This window comes from Mustela putorius, unplaced genomic scaffold (genome assembly GCF_011764305.1).
Source record: "Mustela putorius furo isolate JIRA1106 unplaced genomic scaffold, ASM1176430v1.1 tig00000253_pilon_pilon_pilon, whole genome shotgun sequence".
Classification (NCBI taxonomy): domain Eukaryota; kingdom Metazoa; phylum Chordata; class Mammalia; order Carnivora; family Mustelidae; genus Mustela; species Mustela putorius.
In genome coordinates, this window is record NW_025421329.1 from 2,940,160 (window position 1) to 2,964,445 (window position 24,286).

Sequence of the window (24,286 nt, forward strand, 5' to 3'; positions counted from 1 at the left end):
TTCCTTAAAAAATGAAAATCCTTGGGCCCTAACACAGACTGGCTTAATCAGAGGCTTTGACTTTAGGATCCAGAAATATGCTTTTTACAAGCTGTCCAGGTGGTTCTCAAGTTTGAGTACTGCTGCCACGGCCTGGTGGATGAGGGGGTGGGCTGTGGAGGACCACACAGGAGGGTATTCCCGTGCCAGTCCCAGAAGTAGCACATACTGCTTCAGCCCACAATCCATTGGCTACTACTGAGTCATGAAGCCCCACCTACTATTTAAGAAGCTGAGATGGTATGTATGGTTCAGCTCTGTGCTCAGAAGAAAAGTACTTCCCTCCTTACTGTTCTCACTTCTGGCTTTTCCCACCCCACCCCCCTTAAATTCATATTCTGCTCAGTAGTCAAACTAAACTTCCTAAAAGGGCAATCTGTTATGCCACCCCCTGAAAAAACCTCCACGGGTCTCATAGCCTTCTGAATGGCTTAGCTCTCCAAGGACTGGTTCCTATTGTCTCTCTGGGCACCTCCCTTGAATTCTAAACATTGGCCATCATGAACTACAGCAATAACAACTAGCAGGTCCTTTCACTCGCCACGTGCCCTCTTCTCTGAACCTTTGTGCCGCCAACTCTTCCCATGCTCCTATCCTCCTGGCCACTCCCATTCAACCTTTAGGGCTCAGCCAGGATGTGACTTAGTCCAGAAATATCTCCCTGAAACCACTTCCTAACTCTCCTTTGAGACCAGGTAAGATGCCTTCTATTAACCCAGAATAATTCTTATCACTTGGGATTTCAATCACTTGAAATCCAGAGTCTCTGGAGGACAGAGACTGTATTTACGTAGTTGCTTCCTGGTTTTCCATAAAAAGCCTGGGACAGGGTAGATACTTAATGTCTCCTAAGTAATTAATTCAAAGTGGCTTAATAGATGCTCAGTGGGTGCTTATAGATGAGAATGTTGATTGTACTGTACTTTGGCCAGAACTTGTTATTAAGTCCAATATGCTCACTCTTTCTTAATTAAGTGCTGCACCAAAACTATAGCCAAGACCTTCACCTCTAAATACAAGAGGGCTGCACACAAGTGGAACTGGTTGAAGCAAACCTATCCGCATTACAAGAAAATTAAGTCAAAGCCCCATACTGTGCACAGTTAGCCCATCTTCTTTAGTGACAAAGGTCTGCCTGTCTTCATTCCATGTGATTTTACATATGTAACTTACATAATAAATAGGAAAATAAGGAAGCCCAGTATTTGAGGTATAAGCAAATTACATTGCTTAGAAAACAGAAAATAAAGCTCTCTGGTGCTGATAGGACACAGAGATCTCTCAGTAGCTTAATTGTTGGATGAATCAGTCCTCCATTCCTGTGAGTGCCTCTGCCATGACTCATTCCGATGGACTAATTTTTAATTGAAAATGATAAACTCAGAGGATGTTCTCTTAAAATATATAGCAACACCCTTCACAAGGGTATGACAGTAAGTAATATTAGCCTCCAAAAGTTAAGACAATTCCTCATGTTAAAAACATGAAGAACAGTAACTGTTGCTGCCCCAGGTCTTCTCCTCACCTGTGCGCTGGATGATCTCATGATCCCCTCGTCTAGTGGACTTTGTCTTATCAGCTACTCCTCCCTCTCCCTAATGACTGTCTCCTCAGTCTGTAATCAATCACGAACACTGCTCCCATTGCCGAAAACATGCCCAAATCACAGCCGTGCCATTTGGGTTCTCTGTGAAACAGACAGTAAATGGTTGGAGTGAAAAAGTCTACTGCGGAAGAAGGTACGTGAAGGTCAAATAGAGGAAGCAGAGTTGTGCAGGAGGCCCAGAAAGGTGACGTCACCTGGCCAGACTCGCAGAGCTAGTAAGTGGCAGAGCCAGGATTGAAACCCCACAAATCTGACCCCAGAATCCATGTACATAACCACTGCCAATACCACCTACATCTTATTTTATTATTTTAATATTTTATTATTGCTCAAATCATAGTTTTTCAAAATTACTTATTATGGGCCAAACACTTCACTAAGTGCCCCATTATATACATTACCTGTTTGTGAGGTAGGCATCACTTTGCACCTTTTACATATTAGAAACCTGCATCTCCATGAGGTTAAATAACGTGCCCAGAATCACTCAGCAAAGAAGTAGCTGAATCCAAATTCACACTTCAAATCCATGCTCACAACCCTGATGCCATAGCCCTTCATACTGTCAGTGCATTAGGACAGAGCTCCATTCATCCTCGTAATCACATAACCTAACAAATTACAGACATTGAATAAGAACTTGCTTAATGAGGGGCACCTGGGTGGCTCATTGGGCTAAAGCCTCTGCCTTTGGCTCAGGTCATGATCCCAGGGTCCTGGGATCCAGCCCCATATCGGGCTCTCCGCTCAGCAGGGAGCCTGCTTCCTCCTCTCTCTCTGCCTGCCTCTCTGCCTACTTGTGATCTCCGTCTGTCAAATAAATAAATAAAATCTCAAAAAAAAAAAAAGAATTTGCTAAATGAATGAATTCCAGAATTTCTGTCTGAAATTATCTTTTAAGAAGCACCCTTTAATAGACAATACTATTCTCAATGTTTCAGTTATCTTTTTAAAAAATATTTATTTGCCATAACTGAAAAACTACAAATATAATTTCTATTAGTCAATACATTAAGCGTGCATACTATAAGAGGCCCAGGAACCCTAAAGGTGCTGTTTTCATGAAAAGAAAAAAAAAAAAGTGGAAAAGCAGATAATTCCCAAATTTCCATGTGCACAGGGATCACTGGGGAAGACTCATTAAGATGCAGATTGCCAGGCCTTACCAGCCACAGATTCCTAGTCGATAGATTTGATAAGAAACCTAGAAATGCATACTTCATAATAATCTCCCAGTGAGTCTGCTGCAGATGGTCCATGGACCACATTTTGAAAAATCCAAGTGAATCACTGGTGCTACCATGAGCTCATCAACCTCCATGTCACCTAGGAGAAATCTGGAAAAACAAATAGCTTTTCCAAGGGGTCGTATTGCCCCTGGAATACAACTGTTTGATGTCCATTATCTCCTATAATGATTTTTAGAACTGTATGATAAGACCTGAGACCCATAGCATGACACATGTATGTGCCAAATCAGTTGGATCAGGGTGGACAGAGCATTTCATAACTATTTAAAACTTTATACTGATTCCTGTGGGGGGTGGTGGGGACAAGCTAATGACTCATTTTGCATAGTCAATGTGTTTATGACATCCCATGGATTTTTATTTTTCTTTAATAATGTATCATTGAAATTAAGATGCCTTCAGTTATAAGAATTACCCTTCCATTAACTATCACAGAGTAAGAAAAAAATTTCCAAATGGAGAATTCAGTATAAGTCAACAAAGAGCTACACCCTTGGGTGAGGTTAAAGGAGAAAGAAGGGAGAGTGCCTTAATTTATGTCCACCCCCTCCCGCCGCCCATAAAGCAGATCCCAAGCCAGACCTTGAGTGCGAGTATTTATTTAGAGGATGGTCCCTAAGAGGCACAAGCGAAGGAGTAGGGAAATGAGATGGAAGGGAAGGAGCCAATGAAGTATGGGTCATGAGGAGATTACTACTAGGAGAAATTGGGCTTGGTCCCACTGAGGCCCCTTTGAGGAACTGGGCAGAGCACACCACAGAATCTCTCCCTGGAAGCACAGGGACACTGGGGGATTATCCTTCAAATATTATCCTTCATCCTTCATCCATTGGAAATGACCCATGAAAGCTACTTCCTTCATTGGTTGAGGGTCACTCCTGGGCTTGTTAAATCCCCAGCACTTTTTAGTGAAGAGCAGGTAATAAGCAAATGATTCTCAGACTTCTGTATGCACAGGACCCCTGGACTGTCCTATGCCTGGGCTGAACAAGCTATCTGAGCAATGCTAGTGGAGAAGCAGAGAGATGCTTTGGGGGGTGGGGGGAAGGAACTGTCCAAGTACCCAGGGCTACTGTGTCCCCTGCAGCATCAGGGGAACTCAGAAGTGGCCTGGCCGGGGGGGGGGGGCGGGGGGGAATGACCTTAGCACCAAAAATAACTGCTCCAAAAATCCAGGAGACTTGGGTGTCTTACTTTTGGCATTGATGGAAGTAGTTTTAAGAAAGGAAAAAAAAAAAAAAAGTCTCCCTTAAGAATTTGAATCACAAACAGGTGTTAATCTTGAAGGTTTGTGTCCTGAATTCATATCCCAGTGTTGTTCATAGAAACCACAGGCAGGGAATTTAATTTAACTGATCTCTGGTTGTGTCCAGTGACTAACAAGCCAATGTAAATCCTCTGTCTGAACTTGGCTTCAAGTTCAGGTTAATAGCAATTGTAGAGCCATTGATTATTCAATTCATCTCAACTTCCCAGATGTTAAAATGTAGGGGAAAAAAATGTGTCCTCAAATCAATGAAATACAGAAGTAGCAATTTGGCCACAAAATAGATACAACCTCTTTCCTGCATAATAAAACCTTAAGGAGCATCCCTCCAATTTCCCCCCACACACACGCGTGCGCGCGCACACACCCACACACAATGGTCACCACCACCACACTTCCAATAGAGGTTTCTTTGTAATGGAAGACACACACTTACTACTATATGAAAACCCATCTTCTTTCCTGCTCCAAAGTTTACAGCCACACAAATAATCCATGTCTTATTGAAATCAAATAGCAACTGGATTAAATGTAACAAAACCAGAAATCTGAAATTGGAGGGCAGCTTTTAGTATAATTCTTTCCAAATGCCAAAGGAGGCCACAAGGCAGGGAGAATGTTCCTGCTTCTTGATGTATTATTTTGGACTTCCTAAAAAAATTTACAAGCAAAAAAAGTCTATATAATTCTGTAAATTGAACGACATTAACTTCAAAAAGCCTGGTCTTCAGGCTTTTATTTGACAATCACATATAGACTAGTCTGCACATTTTTTTTTTTTTTAAGAAAAGCATTGTGGCCTGAGATCAATAAATCAAAATTGGGTTGGCTCCTCCTCAAAGGTGAATTGTTATCCTGCTGAAGAGGTTATGTGACAGGATCTCTAGTTTGGTAAAATACACGAACAAAAAAAAGGGATTAAGATTTCTTTGACTGAAAGGGAAATTCTGGATGTTATTTTTTCTACTATGAAAGAGTTTCCTGAATTGTCTCCTAGAACAAGAGATTAAATGTCAAGTGATAAAGCAGGTGCAAGGTCTATTATCTGGTGTCCTCAAAGCCCATTCTCTCACTAAAGTTGCTGTTTCCACACAGGGAGTGAAGGCAGTTGACAGAAGGAGTACCTAAGACAGTCTGAGAGAAGAGGCAAAAATGCAGCCAGGGGGCTAGGGAGCTCTTGGTTGTCAAAATTCTAACCTTTAGTCAAAATCATCAGTCAAGACAAAAGCAAAATTCAGCTGTCAGGAGTTAATCAACCTGTAAACCAATAGGCCAGTAGATGCTCAGCTTCCCTGGGTTCAGGAAGAGGACTGGACAGCCCAGTGATGTCAGCTCCAGGAAGCTAGTGCTACAGCATGAATCCAGGGGGACTTCTGAAGCCTGGAGGATGACATCATCACAGACCCAACCATTGTGACCACTGCCTTTAGTTTCAGGGCCCTCAGATCCTCTGGTGCCCAGAGAAGCCAGAAAACCTTATGCTGCTCATGCTTAGAATCTTTTTCCTGAATTCCAAAGCAAGCCACCATGTACTTCTAACCCCAGGAGTTCCAGAGTGGCTTTAACCTGGTTTTCCAGATTAAAGAGGACAGAGTGAGCCCATCTATAAAAGGTTAATCAAACCACCAAGCTTCAGCTCTAAAATATCTGGCAGTGAAGTATGACCCATGCTCCAGAGCCGTGGAGACCCTGTGGGAGGGGACAGCCTTAGCACACCAGCATTTCTACCGCGCCGGCTGCCACTGACCACAGAGAAGTCCCTGGCATCTGACGGGGACCTATTCTCTTCAATATGAATAAGTTTGTGCTACCTTCCCCCACCCAAGCCATCTTAAGAATGTGAAAGACATTCAAGTCCATTGCCTTCAAATGGATTCACATCCCAAATTCCAATCTTATTTCAGCTCTCTCACCTGTGGCACTAGTGTTGGGTGAAGTATTAGAAATATCCTAGGAGTAGAGTTAGGAGAAATTTTAGTTCTCACCTCATAGCTGGGGCAACCATGCCACTTCTGAGACCCGGTGTCCACATCTGTGGAAGGGTTTGGTTGGATTGGAACATGGTCAGGAGTCTTTTTTATTCCTTGAGGGATGCAGTCCTATTCAAACAACAAGAAATAACATAGACCTACAGCCTGAAAGCCCCTAAACAGAGGAGGTTGACAAAGATAACATTGACTTCTCACAGGAAACTTTGAATTCTCTTTAGTAAAAAGGCTTCTGGCTGAGTTTAATAACAGTTACACATTTAGTTACATAGTTAGTGGATGTGGCCTAGACAGACTTTTAGGGTGTGTGTGTGTGTGTGTGTGTGTTTGATGATAGTGATAAACACTCAGAAGGCATAAAGATGGTTAAATCCAAAGAAACTCAAAGATTAAGACCCAGGTATCTGTGATAGGACTTTGTGAAGAAAAGCTGAATGGAAAAAATGGGCTTGAGTTTAATACCAGGTATGTTTAAAAACTTTTCCTAGCAAGGAAAATTGTATCTTTTTTTCTTTCTTTCTTTCTTTTTTTTTTTTTTTTTGAAGCTAAAAGAATTGATGTTAGGGGCCAAGACCAGAAATGGAATTATTGTAGAGAACTGAATATACTTACTTACAGTTCAGAGCCCTCTGATAACCGTCCTCTGTTGCTTCTGTAAATCTGCTAGTTATTTCTTGGATGCAGCTTTCTTCCTGGGTATAGATTTCTAGTACTTTGTTATGGACAAAGGTGATGCACTCAGTCTTATTAAATGTTCAGAATAAATTGTGCTATTTAGGAAAATGTAACATACAAAAAGGGCAAAATCTACTGGAAATCATTAAAGAGTCTATAATTAAGGATACATAAGATTAAATTATTCTTTGACTCAGAATTATATACTTAATTGTGCAGGATTTCAACCCAAGCCATCAGAGGCACTTTCTTTCAGGAGCCTTAAGTGTACAATGAAGTTTCTGAGAATCTAGCTTTGGTGATTGCCACCAGTAAGTTCCTTCCTTTTGAAAGATGCCACATGAAGGCATTGAAAGACCCAAAGCTTCCCCACTGTGGCTCCTTACACAGTCAAAACCCTATTAAAGTGCAAGAATCAAGAGACTCCTTTGGAAAAAATATGTATCTCTGTGTTCACGAGGACTGTGCTGTATGCAGATTTATCTGGTTGCTTTAGAGAAACAAAAGCTACAAACGGTGTGTGATGGTGTGGGGGGTAGTTTGAGACACCCAATTTGTATTATTCCTGCTGGGAAGACCCTGATCTGAGACCAGTGCTGGCAGCCCCCCGCTGAGAAGGGCCTCCTTGTGGTCTCCATTCCTGCCAGGCCCCGGAAGGGGTGGGGAATGCATAATGAGGCCTACTGAGAATTATTAGACGCTTAACTGGTCCCTGGAAAAGGGAAAGAAAAAGCCAGACTTGTAGAATGTGATCAGCATCTAGCTCAGTTAAGCCAAACATGACAATACCTGGAAAGCCTTCAGTGGTCATGATCATGTACAGAGGAACTTGAACTGTTTTCAGAATTTGTGGGAGCAGCACAGCCAGCAGCAGGTGGGGGGTGGAGGAAGAGTCAAAAGGAATGGGCCTAAGGGAGTCTGGCTGAAGATTTGAAAAGCTGAGTCCTTCAGAAGTTTTATAGACAAGAGATATTTCTACCCACCCAAATGCCTAGTATGGGTACAGAACATCTAAAACTGATTCAGCCAGTGGTCCCCAGCTTACATGCCATCTGCTTGTCCTCCAAGATTTTTCTTTACCCCCTTCAGAAAAGGCGAATCACTCTCTCCTTTGTGCTGCTGCAGTTCTTGGTAATAATGTCACTTAACTTGCAGGCAGTTAACTCCCTCTCTCTGTCTCTCTAGATCTCTGTCTCTTCTAATGCGCTCTCTCTCTCTCTCTCTTTCTTTCTCACTCAGCTAGCTTGTGAACTTCATGAAGACAGCAATATGCCTCATTCATTTTGTCTCCCAGCCCATGGTAGGCACTGAAATATCCAGTGGACATTTTTTTTTCTTTTCTTCCTAAATATTGGCTTTTTCTGTAGAGCAGTTATTTGGATAATAACCAATGACTTTCCAGACCATTCTCAAATGACGATATGGAGGCATATCATCTGGTAAAACATAAAAGAAGAATCTGTGTATGTTATGCCCCCCCCCCCCGTTACTGCTACTGCCTTTCATCTCCTACTAAAGACAGCTTCTGATTTTGATCAGAGTAGAATATTCCCAATATATGATACATGAAGAAGCGTGTTGCCATGGAAAAGGGTATCTTGTAGAAATATGTGAATTTTCCACCTGCATGATCCTGTCAGCTTAATCATTCATTATCTGACTTTGGAGAGGGAGCCATGGGCATATATCTGCAGTGTTTGTCCAAGTGATCAAAAGAGGTAGTGTGGTCAGGTAGCAGCTTTGCCCTGAGGTTTTGGGGAGAAAGTAGATTAGGTAGGGGACAGATGCTTTCTAATTATACCTTTGTCCCAGAGAAGTATGAAATAAATAGAAATGAAGCATATCAGTCTTCTTATACTGCCATAGCAAAGTACAATGTATAAATAATTGAAAATTAATTTTCTTTGAGTTCTAGAGGCTTGGAAGTCCCAAGTTCTAGGTATTGGTCAATTTGATTTCTGGTGGGAGTTCTCTTTCTGGCCTTTAGATGGCCTCCTTCTCACTGTGTCCTCCCATGACAGAGCGCACCCTCTCTCACTCTTTCTTTCTCTTCTTACAAGGCCATAGCACTATCAGATGAGGGCCTCAACGTTATTTAACGATAGTTATCTCCATAAAGGCCGTATCTCCAAATATAGTTACATTGGGGATTGGAGTGCCAACATATGATTTTGGAGAGAAACAAATTTCAGGCTATAACATCAAGTCTATAATCAGAACTGTCATTTGATAAATATGCCTAAAACCAGATGCTGACAAGGGTTAAGTGTCTGTGAGACTTGTAGGGAATACTCAGTCACACAAGTCAAAGCAGTCTGTGCACCTGGTCTTGGGTTTAAAATGGTGGTGTAAAGTCAGATCTCTAACCTCACTCTCCCCCAAATAACAATATGAAAGGAGAGAAATACAATAAGCAAAGTCAGTAATCAGACAAAAGAGTGGGCTGGTAGTCAACAAAAGAAAAGGTACATTTTCAGAAATGCTGAAAGCATGAGCCTGGTGTTGCTCCAGCCTACCCCCCAAATCTACCAGGCTCAGAAATAACCCCGAATAAGATCTTACTAGCTACCATTTACGTTTCCAACTGGGAGAGGAACAGCCCAAAGGAAACTTCCACAAAAGTATATAGTCAGCTTTGAACACCTTTTATTTCACCCTTCCCTGAAGAGACAGGAAAACCCTCTGTAATTCTCCATTTCAATTATCTCCTGTTGGGAGTAAAATGGGAAAAGAAAAGCAGACCAGTAACAAATGCCTAGAACTAATTACCTCTAGTAAAAACCAGGAATTTCACGAAATAGAAGACAAAAGAGAAAATCAGTAAGGCCAGATCTCTGCGGCACCTAGGTGGCATCTGACTTAGACTCTGGTAGTGATCTCAGGGTCCTGGAATCCAGCCCCACATAGACCCTCCTCCCCCAACAATCAGGGAGGACTCTACCTCTCTTTCTCCTTCTGCCCCTCTCACCCCCCTTTGTCAGTGCTCTCTCTTTGTCTCTCTCAAGTAAATAGATGAAATCTTAAAAAGAAAAAAGAAAAAGGTAATATCTTCTGAGTGTGCAAGAAGCAAGGGAAGAGGAGTTTGAGAAACCTCCATGAGGAAGCACTTGCCCTCCCTACCCCAGGAGTCTGTGTAGCATTCTTGTGTAGTTTATTCCCCAGTCTGGGAGGCTGAGACAAAAACAACAACAACAACAACAACAACAAAAACAAAACAAAACAAAACAAAAAACAAATAGAAACAGCAAAAGAGAATAGAGAAGCTCTAGAATGGTCTGTCTGTCTGTCTCTCTTTCTCTCTCACTCACTCTCACTTGAGAAATCCAGAACAAATAATGTGGTGCATAACTCTGGCTACTTTACCCCTCTTAAAGAAAGTCCTCAAAAGAAAACACTCTTGTGTAGCTCCTGAAGGACCAACGGGCCGCAGATACTTTGCTAAAGAAGAAGCATGCTAATGAATATGTCACACATTTCATCCTGCAAGCACTAGAAGCCATGACAGGGAGGAGAAAGGAAGGAAAGAAGCCAGTAAGCATGCAAGCCAGCAAAACACAGATGAAGAAGCTATTGTAAAAGAAAACACAACTCCAGACAAAGAGAAAAAGTCCTTATAATAGCTATAAAAGAATTTCAAAAGAACATTAAAAATCTTGAAGTTAAGGTGATAAAATGGCATATGATCTCAAATGTAAGCATGAAGGAGACACATTTTTCAACCATTAGCAAAATAAATCAATTAAGAACAGCAAAGATCAAGTTACTGACAAAGAAAAAAGGCTTGAGATGATCACAGTGAAAAAGAACACAGAAACTCTAAAACAATTCGAGAAAAAATGATATATATAGAAGAGAGAGGGAATAAATTGCTCTATGTGGGAACAGTTGGTGTCCTTGAAATTCAGAAGTCAAGATATAGAAGAGAAAACTCCCTACAATGAAGGGAAAACTGAACAAATGATCTAATGGGCAGGCCATGTTCCCAAAAAATCAATACAGAAATCCCCCAAAAACACGTCTTTAACAAATTAATTCATTTAATTAACATTAATAAATTAAAGTATTAGTATGTGTTCAAGAAAAACTAGGAATAAATCAAGCTCATAACTTTATAGCTATGATTGCTATGGGACAAAATTAAGAAGCAATGTCAGGACTGAGTCAATTAAAGTGTATTATTAAGAATGGCAACTATCACCACAATAATGCATAGAAAGCCATCTTCAATCTCATGGGCTTAGAACAATATCTTCTGCTCATGGATATGAGAATCAACTACATTTATTGTGGGTTAGGGAGGAAGTCAGGCTGTGAGTTAAACCCAGGTCATACTCTCCTTGGATCAACTGCTCCCTAAAGCATGTTGATCTTAGGGTAAAAGGCAGAAGCATGAGAAGTCAAACCCCAATTGTACAAATGTATTTTAAGCGCTGTTTGACTCACTTCTCCTAACATCCAAATGGCCAAAACAAATTTCATGGCCAAGTCCAATGTCAAGGGACAGTGACATAGACTTCCATGGTGGTAGAAGATAGGAAGTGAACATTTCTGAATAATTATCTAATCCACCACATTAATTGTGAGGTTGGAAGACAGAAAAGGCAAAAGTTGTCAAGAAAATTCAAGAATACCACCTTAATTTGGGTCAATACCAATCACTTTAAATCCAGACGGGCCCAGCTCTTTCTATGGCTATCATTACACCTATGAAACTATATACTCTAAGAAATAATTATTTCTTAGAGTCATTCTATTTGTTGCATGCAGTTTATTGTTAACACAAAGCTCAAAAGAAAAAGTTGAAGGACCCTCCAGCATCTCTCTATGTTTATGTATAAAAAATCTGGTTAACTGCATCCTATGAGCATCTGAGTATCTTTTCTTTATGAGGAGTCCTGCTTAATTTATTACTTTTTATGTAATACAACTGACCTACAAAAGGTTACCATAATCAAGGCTTTGAGGAGGACAGTTGCTGTTGGTAATTGAAAATGAAAAAGGTACTGAATGTCCCAGACACTTTGTATTTTAGCATCTTTCATCTCCTGCTGGGAGCCCCGAAATGCACCTCTTGCTTGTGTTCTAAGCCAGAGCAATCAAAGTGGGGGGAGGGACGGGCAAACTGGAGTAAACAAGCTGTAGAGGCAATTTTTGCTTTGATCAGATTCTGTTGTCTATATGAAATGGACTCATTTCTCTGGGGCCCTCAGTTGCATTGCCCAGGAGGGTAAAAGCTGATAGGATAATACCAGTTCCACATCACACACGTCAGAATAACAAATGTCTGTCATTCCTCTCCCTCTTCCCAAATATATTACACACACACACACACACACACACAGCATTCACTGCAACACAGTCATATATTCATACCACATGCACATATCCTGCATACTCATGATATTAAATAAATTAATAATGTCTATCAAACATACCCTTTACAGTCTTTGGAAACAGATCTGACAGATGATGCCTCTCTCTGCTCCTGGAATGCTGCAATATATAGAGCTACAACTTTGATTTCTGGTTTTATCTCTCTGTGTCATGGATCTCCTGCTAATCTGTGCCAGTATGGTGACATAACCTGAGATTTCTCATATGAATGTTTAGTATTACAAAATAATAAAATTGGAAAGACAAAGCTTATGTTCACTATTTTTTGATCTGCCTTTTGGGTTTTGCCTTCTTCAACTTCTTCCTCTGTCTCTTACCCAGTTCTTAAGTGTTCTGTGTCTTCATTTCCATTGAGCATTGTTCAATTGACTAGCATCCTGCCTATTAGATAAAAAGTTATCTGTGATGCCACAGGGGTTTCTCCATAATAACACCAAAGGGTTATTATCATTGATAGTAATGACCTTGAAAGATATTTCACGGAAGAGTTGGCCACAGGTACCTTTAAATCCCACTACAAACAACAACCCTGAAGGGAGAGTCAGGGAAGCAGTGTATAGTGTTAGGTCAATTAATTTCCCTTTCAGAGTAATCATTTCTTATTTAAAATAATAATAATAATAATGAGGCGCTTGGGTGGCTCATCGTTAAGCATCTGCCTTTGGCTCAGGTCATAATCCTAGGTCCTTAGATCCAGCCCCGCATAGGGCTCCCTGTTCAGCAGGAAGCCTGCTTCTCCCCCTCCCTTGCCCCCTGTTTGTGTTCCCTCTCTTTCTGTCTTTCTCTGTCAAATAAATAAAATCTTAAAAAATAATAATACTGTTATGTATTAATTAGCTCTGATGGTGTCTCAGAGAGTTAAACAAGGAGTTAGAACATATTATAAGTTAGACAAGGAGTTAGAACATACTGTAGTCATTTTAGTAGTGAAAAAGCCAAGGCTTCTAAATACTGAGATTTGGCAAAAGCCACTCAAAAAATTAAGTGACTAACAGAATATCCTCTTATGACATTCGTGTTTGTGTCTTGCCCATTTTCTATTGGGGTCCCTGTCTCTCCTGTTATTTTGTCTATTTATTTCTTTTTATTCAGTACAGGAATCAGTAATATATATATTACAAATACCTTCTCCACTCTGTTTTATTTTTACTTTCTTAATGGTGTGTTTCCATACATTAATGTTAATTTTAGTACTGTCCAGATTGTCATATCAGTCTTTTCCATGAGGGTTATTGTTTTTCCTGTGTAAAAAATTTTCGCCTAATGATGTGAAGGTCTTTTTCCAAGTTACCTTTCACACTTATTTCTAAAATCTACCTGAAATTGATTTTTGAGTATGGTGAAAATTATTCCTTCAGTGTAGGCAGTGGAGGTCTACTGTTTTTGTCCCTGAACAAATTATGATTCTTTTTCCCTGAAATTTTATTTCAAATTCAAATTTGAAAGACACTTTTGTTTGGTATGAAATTTTGCACTGGTCATCTTTCATTTAGCACTTTGAAGATGCCATTGCACTGTTTCTGCCTTCCATTATTTTTGCTGAGAAGGCATCTGGAAGTTCTATCATTGCTATTTTGATGTATACTAGATAATTTTATATTATTTTTTAACCTTGGCTTTCAGCAGTTTTTGAACAACTGGCCTGTATGATACTTGCTTTGCATTAATTCTGCTTAGAGATCAGAGCACTTTAAAAACAGTGGTTTGCTATCCCATTAATTTGGGGAAATTAGTCATTATATCTTAAATATTGCTTTTTCCACATTACACACTGGATAGACCCTATCTCATATGTCTACTAACTCTTTTCTATATTTTTTATCTGTATTTTATAGTTTCTTCTAATCTAGTTTTCAGTTTACTAATCCCTTCTGTGTCTAATGGCTGCCAAAGGTACCTACTAAATGAACCACTTCAATTATAATATATTTTCCAGTTCTGGAATTTACATCTGACATTTTAAATAGTGCCTAGTTATCTGATAAACTCCTTTGCCATGGATATTCTCCAAATTGGCATCTAATTCTTAAATATATTAATCACAGTTTTTAAATTTTCTCTATGATATCCAGATCTCTAACTTATCTCTACATGTTGTCTTATTCTCTTGGATTTCAGTGATTTGTTCTTGTTCTTCTGGAATACCAGAAGAACCAAAATAATTTTTACCAAAATAAATTTTTAGTAATAAGATAAAATAAAATAAAATAAATTTTTAAAATAATTTTAATTTTAATAATAATTACCAAAATAATTTTTTTATTGAACGCTGGACACTGTGTGTGAATAATTATAGAGACAGCTTGAGGCTCTGGGTGGTTTTATCTCATTTTGGAAAGGATTTATTTTTGCTTCTGACAGGCCAGTAATAGTGAGCAGAGCACTACTATATAATCAGGAATTGAATTGATTAAAAGTTGGACTTCAGTTTTTTTAAGAGCTGGTCTATATCAGGTTCATCCTTGCCCCCAGAATATAACCCTTTAGGTGCCCCACAGAAGACTTGAGTACTTTTCTAGGCACCTCTTCCTTGGCTAGCCCTGATCTTCAAGTTTTGCCCCACCCCACCCCTCAGGCCTCATAAGACATCTGGAGGCTCTGTTCAACTTGTTGGCACATGTGGAATGTCAGACTCACCATGTTATACCTCCTCGAGCTTGTGTGTATTGATGGCTCTTTACTGAGTGAAAATAGTTTCTTAAATAACCTCACCAGTGTTCCTGTTATTGGTAGGAGGGTTAGTCTACATCATGATAATTCACCTTAGGCTTAAATCCCTTTCTCAGTATAATTTCAATTTGCATTTCTTTCATTATGAGCAAAGTGAATCATCTTTCATGTGATTACAGGCCACTTTTTTCTTTTTTTTTTATGAACTGTCTGTTAAATTTCTTGCTCAACTTTCTACCCAGTTTTTGATCTTCTTAATCTTTATTTTTAGAAGTACTTTAAAGATATTAACCCTTTCTCTATAATAAAAGGTATAAGAATTTTCCTTCAATTTATAGTATTTTTCTTCTAAACATTTCTTATGGTATTTTTTCCATCCAAAAATTTATTATGTTTATATGAAATCAAATATTTCCATTTCTCCCCAATTCTGTTTTGAAGCTTAATTAACCATTAAGCATAATGGTTAATTAAGCATTCCAGCTCTGAGCCTTAAAGAAATCCATCAAAGATTTCTTCTGTAATTGTGCCTAGAGGAATGTGTTGATGAGAAATTGAAAATGGTCCACTTGTTAGAATTAGTGGAGTGAGAAGAATATGATATGCTTTTAAGTCCAGTTGGGAGGTTCAAGTTTTCTTTCCCTTTCCCAACCTCATCCTCAGTAACTAAAGAAAACAACTTATGGCACAGTTACTTTCACTTGAAGGCTTGGGATCTATTGGTCATTTCTTTTCTTCTGTTATCCTTTTCCTGATTTCTCTCATCTACCTTCATTTCATCAATGTTACTTCCACATTGACATTTCACAAATACCCACATGCCTATTCACAGTTCGCTTCCTCAGGATTGAATGCAAAAGCTTGTTTAGTATCTCCACTTATATGGCCCTGCCCTTCAGGCTTCAAATCTAAAATGGCTTTCTTCACTTCCCTCCACTCTGTTTGTTTTATATGTCTTCAAGTACTGACCTTCCTACCATCCATCCACCAGAGTTCAGAGATTGGTCATCTTTGAGTCAACCTTCATGACTGTCAGCTTCAGTCCATCATTATCAGAGGGCAAGATCTATCTTTGAGGATCCCCTCCTTTGAGAAGATTATAAACTGGACCTTTACCATCCCTGTTTCTTACTCACCAACAGGCACATGAAGTTTAACATACTCTGAGCTCAATACATACTCACATAATGAAAATGCACCCAACCTTATGCTTTTAAAAAGTATAGAAATAATATCAACTTTGAAATTATAGATTGCCAGACCTTTACCTGTATCTCTATTTCTAAATGCCCCTGGCCTTCAAGTTGTGAAAACGTAATAGGTATTTAACTAAGATGGAAGATACTGTCGTCCTTTAGGCTATCTGGAAAGTTTCTCACAGTAAGAGAAAACAACCCACTTACTACTACCTTTAAGCATGTTCTATAGATTCAGCCACAGCAAAGGATGACACACTGTGCAAAACAGAGATCAATCACGACAGAGATTAATAAAGATGTGATTCTCAGCAATTAAAAATGGCAGCATCTGAGAATGTCTCCTAGGAAGGCATCTAAGCCGTTCATTTTGTGTTTGAACAAAAAAACCCTCACTGCCAGGAAGACAAATCTTTCAGCTTTTAGGCATGCCTAAGGCAAAACAGGTTTTCTTTTCTCCCTTTTCTCTTCAAAGGTTAAGCTACATAAACTTATACACACACACACACACACGCACGTACATGCACATGCACACGTACACACACACACACACACACACACTTCCCTAAATTTAAATTGTAGGTTGTTCTGATTGAACCAAGTTTCCCTGCTTTCATGCTACCAGATTTTTAAATTTGAGAAATTGTGTATGTATGTATGCGATTATCTCACCAATTAAAGAGAATGTAGATGACAGCGCTAAAGAATTCAGGCAGCTCAACCCACTGTTTCCTCCCTTAACCTTTTCTGCAAAAGAAGTTGAATCCCAGGAGTATTTTTAAATTTAAGAGGGCAATGGAGGGTGACAGAACAATTGGCAGTCAGGCTGTTCTAATTCTCTATTAATCAAGGACTATCTCCTTTCTTTCAGCTCAAGGCGAGGACACACCTAGAGTTCCTGTGCAAAGCGAAGGGTCTGGCTACACAGAAAACTCTCCAAGTCCCGATGGTAAAGTTCTGAGCTATTTGAGCTCATGCAAACTACAAATCTGACACATTTTCTGTGTGTAATCTAGGATTAAAGGAGCTATCTATTCTATGAAGCAACATATTCAGTTAGAACAAAGTAAAGTTCAAAAACCATGTTCTCCTAGGAACTAATAAAATTGGCAGCCTTTAAAAAAACTGACGCTAGCTGTTTTATAACACTATGTGCCTCAGTTGTTAATCACACCTCATAATACGGAGGCCATAGTGGGTAATACCAAGGGTAAACTAGACTGAAGTCCAGCTGGTGAACTGGATGGGAATATCTCTTACTTCCACAAAAAGCACTTGCCCAAAGTTATCCCTGCTCTATAGGGACTCCAGGAAACATTCAGGAGAGCCTTGACTTGAGTTTGGGCTAAGGTCATCTTGGACCTTCATCATTTTGCCTCACTACATCACTTCAGATGGCTTGGCCAAAAACACAGTCGATCTTTAAAATCACCTTAGAGGGCACCTGGGTGGCTCAGCTGGTTAAGCGACTGCCTTCAGCTCAGGTCATGATCCCAGAGTCCTGGGATCGAGTCCCACATCAGGCTCCCAGCTCCATGGGGAGTCTGCTTCTCCCTCTGACCTCTCCTCTCATGCTCTCCCACTCTCTCTCTCAAATAAATTAAAAAAAAAAATTAAAATCACCTTAGAAATCAGTTAACAAAATCTGTCTTTATTCACGTCTCATTTTGAAGGTATCTGAATACTCTGAGCCTGAGAAATACTAATATACCGCCCCCACCCCGTATAATGATTCTGGGAATGCTTTGAAATATTACTTGGTTTAAAAAAAAATTATTTGTGAACATATGATTTAATAAATATTTGATTCCACTGGCACCCAAACCTCAAGAGAACCAAAATTGGTTGGTTATCAACTGTTCATATATACCTTGCTGTTTGGTTCATTTTAGCCAAAGAAAAAAAAGTGAATTGCTTTGAATTAATAATGACCTTGGGAAAAATTCAACTGGTAAAATCTGCTAGGTGAATTTACTTGGTGGTTTTAAATAGAGTTTTCTGTACTAGGTATTCCACTCTGCTATAAGCTTTTCATCACCTGAATCTCCTCCCTTAATCATAAGCCCTTCCATACAAACCAATTTTTTTTTTAAACTCATGGGTTGCATTACCTAGAAGACTAATGTTTTTCAACCTCAGATCCATTAAAGGCTACCACATGTTAGTCGTGCTCAGTTGAACGAAACCTGCCGCAGCCTGGTTGTGATATTATTGTGACCTGGTTCTTAACTAGTTCTCTGCAAAACATGTTCTGAAGAATGGCAGGCGCATATGATGCTCATTGAGTAAAAGGGAAAGAAACATGAAAAATAGTAAGATTTAGTCCTCTCTTTGAGATTCTCCATATATATTTCAGGCTCTCAGAAAACTCAGCTGTGAAGAAATTTATCAACATGGTTTACCATTGCTTTTCCCAAACTTATTTCATCATGGGATGCTATTTATTAATAGGTTTCGAAATGAGTGACCCTTGGGTTGGAAGAAGAAACAGAGAAGGGATGCTCTCATGTATTTGATTCTGCAGGCTCCCTCACTGAGATGGGTGACCTTACAGTAATTTCGTAGACCAGACTGGAAAGCACATGCATTATTCTCCTTATACAGGTAGCATTGCTACATCTGGCCAGTTTACACCTGGAGTTTAGAAAAAGCTCACACATCATTAGAAACCCAGGATAGTTTGCAGGTGGAACAGAGACCTGCTTTTAAAACCTTCTCCCTGAGAAAGAGTTGGGTGGTATGCCTTTCAGTGTCACTCCCTCTTTCAAGCCTCTTTGGAGTGTGAAAACCAGCATCTGCCACTACTTTCCTTTAATCAAATTTTCCTGTTTGAGAAAAATAGCTTGGATTGTTGATTCTGTGCCCATAAATGAAGACTACCCGAACAAGAACAGAGGTTACTTATTCAGGTACAATAGCCAGGGTGACGGCCATTATCCCTTGTGTTGGTGGGCTCAAAGGCAGGCAGAAAAGTGGGAAACCTTTAAAGTTAAGACATGGCTTCAAGCACCCTCTGACTCAAGGCTGCTAGCATAGGAAAGCTGGATTTGAGCTCACTAGAAGTGGGAGACGGGTTTGGGAACATATCCGACTTTCCGTGTTTGGCCCCACGTTGGAATCAGAGGGCAAACTCTAGTGAAGCCAGCAGACATTGTCCAAGTCCTGACCATCCTAAGCTGATTGCTACAGAGGATGTGGTCAGGTTGCCCAGGCTGGTAGCCACAAAGGTTTTTCTTAAGTTATATTGTTATATATGGTCTGACCATTGTTCTATTTGTATATTGTCTCTCCCTTTATAATATGCGCTTTGATGCTTTTAAAATATCCATCTAATTGAACCTACTGACCCTTGAAAATTTCCAGAGTGACTGCTATGCCTGCTCTGGGATACTTCTGGACAAGGACATTAATTATGCATTCTATTTTTATGCAAATGATCGCATAGACCAATACACACAGTTAAAGTAAAAGCACACGTTTTATCATCACGGTGTGATCCGGTTAGATGTTTTGTTTTTCTATCACAGGGCATCCACTGCTGCTGAGTCCACTGGCAAGTTTAGAGAATCTGTTTTGAAATTCAGATTTGCAAACCAAACAGGCCTATCAATGTTGCCATTTCAGAGAGAGCTGCTTAACTCTCTACTTGGCAACAATCTGTTTTGCTTTGTTTTCTTGTTATTTTCTTAGACATCTACTAAGGCCTTTGGATTTACTTCAGGATGGTAATCAATAAACCCAAAATGCCCACCCAAAAATCTGGTATAAAACAACAACTCAGCTTCTACAGTTCATTAAGAAGTAATCCTGCCCTCCCTGGCCCCTGCCGCTAAAAATCTACAAGACTTATTCCCCAAATCTTGAATGAATGAAAATGAACTGAAAAGAAGTATAAGATAGGAGATCAGTAATGTTACAACTCAAAGACCATTTTAATGTGTTCAAAAGATTTGGGTTTAATAAAGACAACCTTTTTTTGTTTTCCTTTCTGGTTACAGTTGAAATGAATAGTCAGGTTGACAGTGTAAATGACCCAACAGAGAGTCAGCAAGAAGATTAACTAATAGGTAAGTTGCCCCTGTAGTGGGATTTTCAATTGATTAAACCAGCCATGGGAAGTGTTTGTAAATGGCATATTGGATTTCCCTCGGTTCTGCCAAGTCCCACAGTGTGGCTCAAGCTAAACTTTAAAAATCCTTATACTAAATGACACAGTGGAAGGAGCCAAGATAACCCCAAGAAACCTACCATCCTTTGAGGGGAAAAGATAAGCCACAGCATATTCAGATGTGCATTTCCCTGGTTCACTGAGTTTTGACAACAGGAGAAAAATGTTTCCATCCATCTAACCTCCTGGCCTCCTGGAGGGATGAAATTATTTCAGCAACCACAAGCTGATTCTGAAGCATTGCTTTTCTAGAAGCTACCTGCTGTGTTGTTTAGTATATCTGTTTTTAAATCTCTACCCTAGAGAATGTGGAAAGGCACTTGGTGTGTTGAGGCAGAAAGAAGCCTGACTTGTATCCTATGCTGTCACACCACAACCCGTGGACGTGTGTGTCTGAACAGGGTTTGTTGAGTTAAATGAGCCTTAGGGAACTCCCCAAGAAAATCAAAGGCTGGGGTCAGATCACATTTAAGAGTTTTTCCAAACCAACATTCTAAATCTCTTAGCAGAGACTGAAATTTATCTAAAATGAGGAATAGTCTATAACCCCTTTCCATATCTTGAGGGCTGGTGAGAAGCATTAGAGAAGTCAAGCTCACTATTCTGATTCTTAGCTGAAAATACTAACTGGGAAACATCCTAACTGGGACCCACCACATCAAAGGTGGGTCATCCAGTGTAAAACACAATTGTGCTAGCACCATTGCCTCTCAGGACCTTATTGCACTCCCTCCATCTTCATGGTAGGTCTCTGTACTCACCCAGAAGGCCATGTTGCACCAGACTCTTGAGTTCCAGCATCACAGCAGAACAAAGTTTGAGAATATATGAAAGTAGACAACTGTCCTTCTCATCATAATCTTGAACATCATTTAAAACTTAAAAATATAATAGCATTTGTGTAACATACATATAACATAAGACTGCTAAAAGAAATAAAACTCACACAAATACAGTCTTATAAACGTTTCTTTTTTTTTTCCTAATCCTTGTTCATGTATTTAGAATTATCCTGCTAAGCTGCAGAAATGATATGGTAGAGAAGTTTCCATTAAAAAGTAATGAAGTGAGACTAAACCTGAACAATTCAAATTCAAGTTCCTCAGTGTTGCCTTACCTTCTGCCCTTTGTTGCCAACAAACTATAGACTTCTTGTTTAGAATTTTTCTTACAGATACTATGATTTTCCTGTGTGATCCATATCTAAATAAAGTACCCAGATAAATATTTCCTTGGTTAATGTCAAAGTATTTTCCTTGATCATAAACATGAATACCTTTACCCAAATGAATACGTTGTCAAACCTTAAAAATTCAAGATTAATTTGAGGAAACTCAATTCCAGGAAGGAGAAATGACTGGGTCACTTGGATGATCAATGGAAATTCAGACACTCTCAGGACAAAATTATTTGTTGACACCATACTGCTGCTCCCTAAACAATAGTGAGTTGTAGTGACAAACCCAGTTGTCACAGAGAACAGTATGACCCAAGGAACTTTAGTGATTCCCACAGAAATATTTACACAGCTGAATTTGTAGAGGTATGTGGTAGTTCAAAAGAAGGAACCTTTAGTTCTGTGCATCACACCTTAAAGGAAATTAAATACAATGAAAACAAATTAGAATTACAAAGTTCTAAGATATAATACAAGAAAATTTAGTGTTATATAATTTATAATTGTAAAAAATCAGTAATCATAAATGACAAAAGGGAATGACTCAGTGAGTCAACAGAACACTCTAAAAATGTAAAATTAATTTCTCAACAAGTATCTAACATCATGTGAAGGTAGTTTAGAGAAACATGGTTCTAGAGAAACATGGCAGTCCAAGTGTGGCGGTTACCAAGGTACACTTTAAGAGGCTTTGTAACTTCCTTTTTTACATTCTCAAAATGCTTGGTTTTGGAATCCAACCATCCTGTAAGAAGCTCGCCTCTACTATAGAATGAGGAAGACTCCATGGAGAGAGATTCTGGAAACTGAAAGGCAATTTTGGGTGTTTTGGCCCCAGTGGATACCACCTGGAGCAGATAAACTGCCCAGCTGGCTCCAAGCCTATAGGAACATGAAAAATGATAAACCATTTTGTTTTCAGCCACTAAGTTTTGGGATGGTTTGTGATGTAGCAACAGTAACTGGAAAGGTGGGGTTTTATAGCACATCTCCCAATATGAATGTTTAGAAATGAGATAAATTATAACAAAGAAATGTTTAAATACACAGCTCAACTGACATGAAAGCAAAGGTGCCAGAAATAAGAATTTGAAAGCCAAAGCAGTAGTGTAGTGAGTTGAACATGCAGTAACCCTAAGGGCTGCTGATTGGTCATAGATGCAGAGATCAGCCCTATGGCTAGATCCTTGCATTCTAATGCCCACCTGGGACCTAGAGCCATTCAAGGGGAGATATGAAAACTGATACATTTACATAGATAAGTCTGGGATTCCCAGCTGAAGATGTTAACAAGGAGACTTCTGTCTGCTCAGAGTGCAGTGAGGGGAAGGAAGAAGGCTCCTATGATAGGTAGAAAACACAAAAATACCATGAATTTGAAATGCAAACTTATGCCACCCACAGTCAGACAGCAATACACAGACTGTATATTTAATAGTTGATTAGAGACCAGTATCATTCCTGCTCTAGATAACAAATGGAAAAGTAAACCTATCACTTGGAATTCCCATGGAAGAAAAAAATTCTCTGAAGATGAATTCACAACTTTAAGACTTACAAAAACACATAATGGGGCACCTGGGTGGCTCAGTGTTGTTAAAGCCTCTGCCTTCTGCTCAGGTCATGATCCCAGGGTCCTGGGATCGAGCCCCGCATAGGGCTCTCTGCTCGGCGGGGAGCCTGCTTCCTCCTCTCTCTCTGCCTGCCTCTCCACGTACTTGTGATCTCTGCCTGTCAAATAAATAAATAAAATCTTTAAAAAAAAAAAAACACACATGATGAAGTGATCTACCATGAGTGAAAATCAATGGGTGAAATGACATGATGATTAGCATTATGAAAATGAGAGAGCAGAAAATTCTGAAGATTTTATAGAATAAGTACATTTAAAAGAAAATAAAGATTAAAAGCACATATAAAACTGTAAGAAAAGGGTAACACTATGAAAAATTAAGAAAAATTTGAAAAAAGCCAATAAGCATGTAGTGATATGAATGACACATGAGGAGACATGGGGGCAGGAAGGAGAATTATCAATGTGTTTGTCTTCACTACACATTCTAAAAGGAGATAGTAGATAGTATTTGAAAGATAATTTCTGAGAATTTATCAGAAATTGATAGAAGTCCATGAGTTCTTAAGTTAAAAGAATAGTAAGTCACAAGACAGACATGTTTAAAATAAACCCAACACAGGCATTGCAGAACACTAGAAAGAATAAGAAAAAAAAAAAAAAAAAAAGGAAAACAATTAAAGGAAAAGGAGAGTTAACCTACAAAAAAATAAGTATGGCCTAGACAGCAGGCTTCCCAACATCTAGAATTTAGTTCAGGAGATAGTAGAATAATTCTGAGTCTTCAAACATGAATAAAAACAATTGTCAGTATAGAGTTCTATAGTAAAGTTTCACTATCATTTAAGAAGATAATAACTGCCATTTTTCAGGGAAAAAAAAGTTTGCTCTTCACATACCCTTTCTTTAAAAGCTACTAAAGGATGTACAATAGTAAGAAGAAAACTGAATCCAGAGGAAAGCAGGAAACAACTGTAGGCCAAGGAAAATGATAAATACAAAAGCAAATCAAAATATATTTTGATTATAAATTTATAATAATAAATTACCCTAAAAATAGGGTAAAACAAAATTACTACTGATGTGCTTTTTATAATACACAAAAAATACTAAATACTTTCTGTTATGTATGTTATTTGTGAATATATATTTGTGTAAAAATATAAAAACATGCAAAATGATCCACACTTATCAGGGTTTGGTAATCTCTGGGAAGGAAGAGAAATAGTTGAACCTATTGATAAATTAAATTAATTAATTTGTAAATACTTTAATTTACCTAC

General features: G+C 39.0%; 1 protein-coding gene across 1 annotated transcript in view; it reads left to right on the plus strand.

The window, feature by feature from the left end:
- MACROD2 (mono-ADP ribosylhydrolase 2) overlaps positions 1–24,286 on the plus strand; it is a 1,942,726-nt gene that overhangs the window by 1,913,473 nt on the left and 4,967 nt on the right. The window contains exons 17-18 of the mRNA XM_045078428.1: positions 16,957–17,034; positions 20,084–20,152. Of these exons, the coding sequence (XP_044934363.1) occupies positions 16,957–17,034; positions 20,084–20,145 (140 nt within the window). The 3' untranslated portion in view covers positions 20,146–20,152. The remainder of the gene's footprint in view (positions 1–16,956; positions 17,035–20,083; positions 20,153–24,286) is intronic.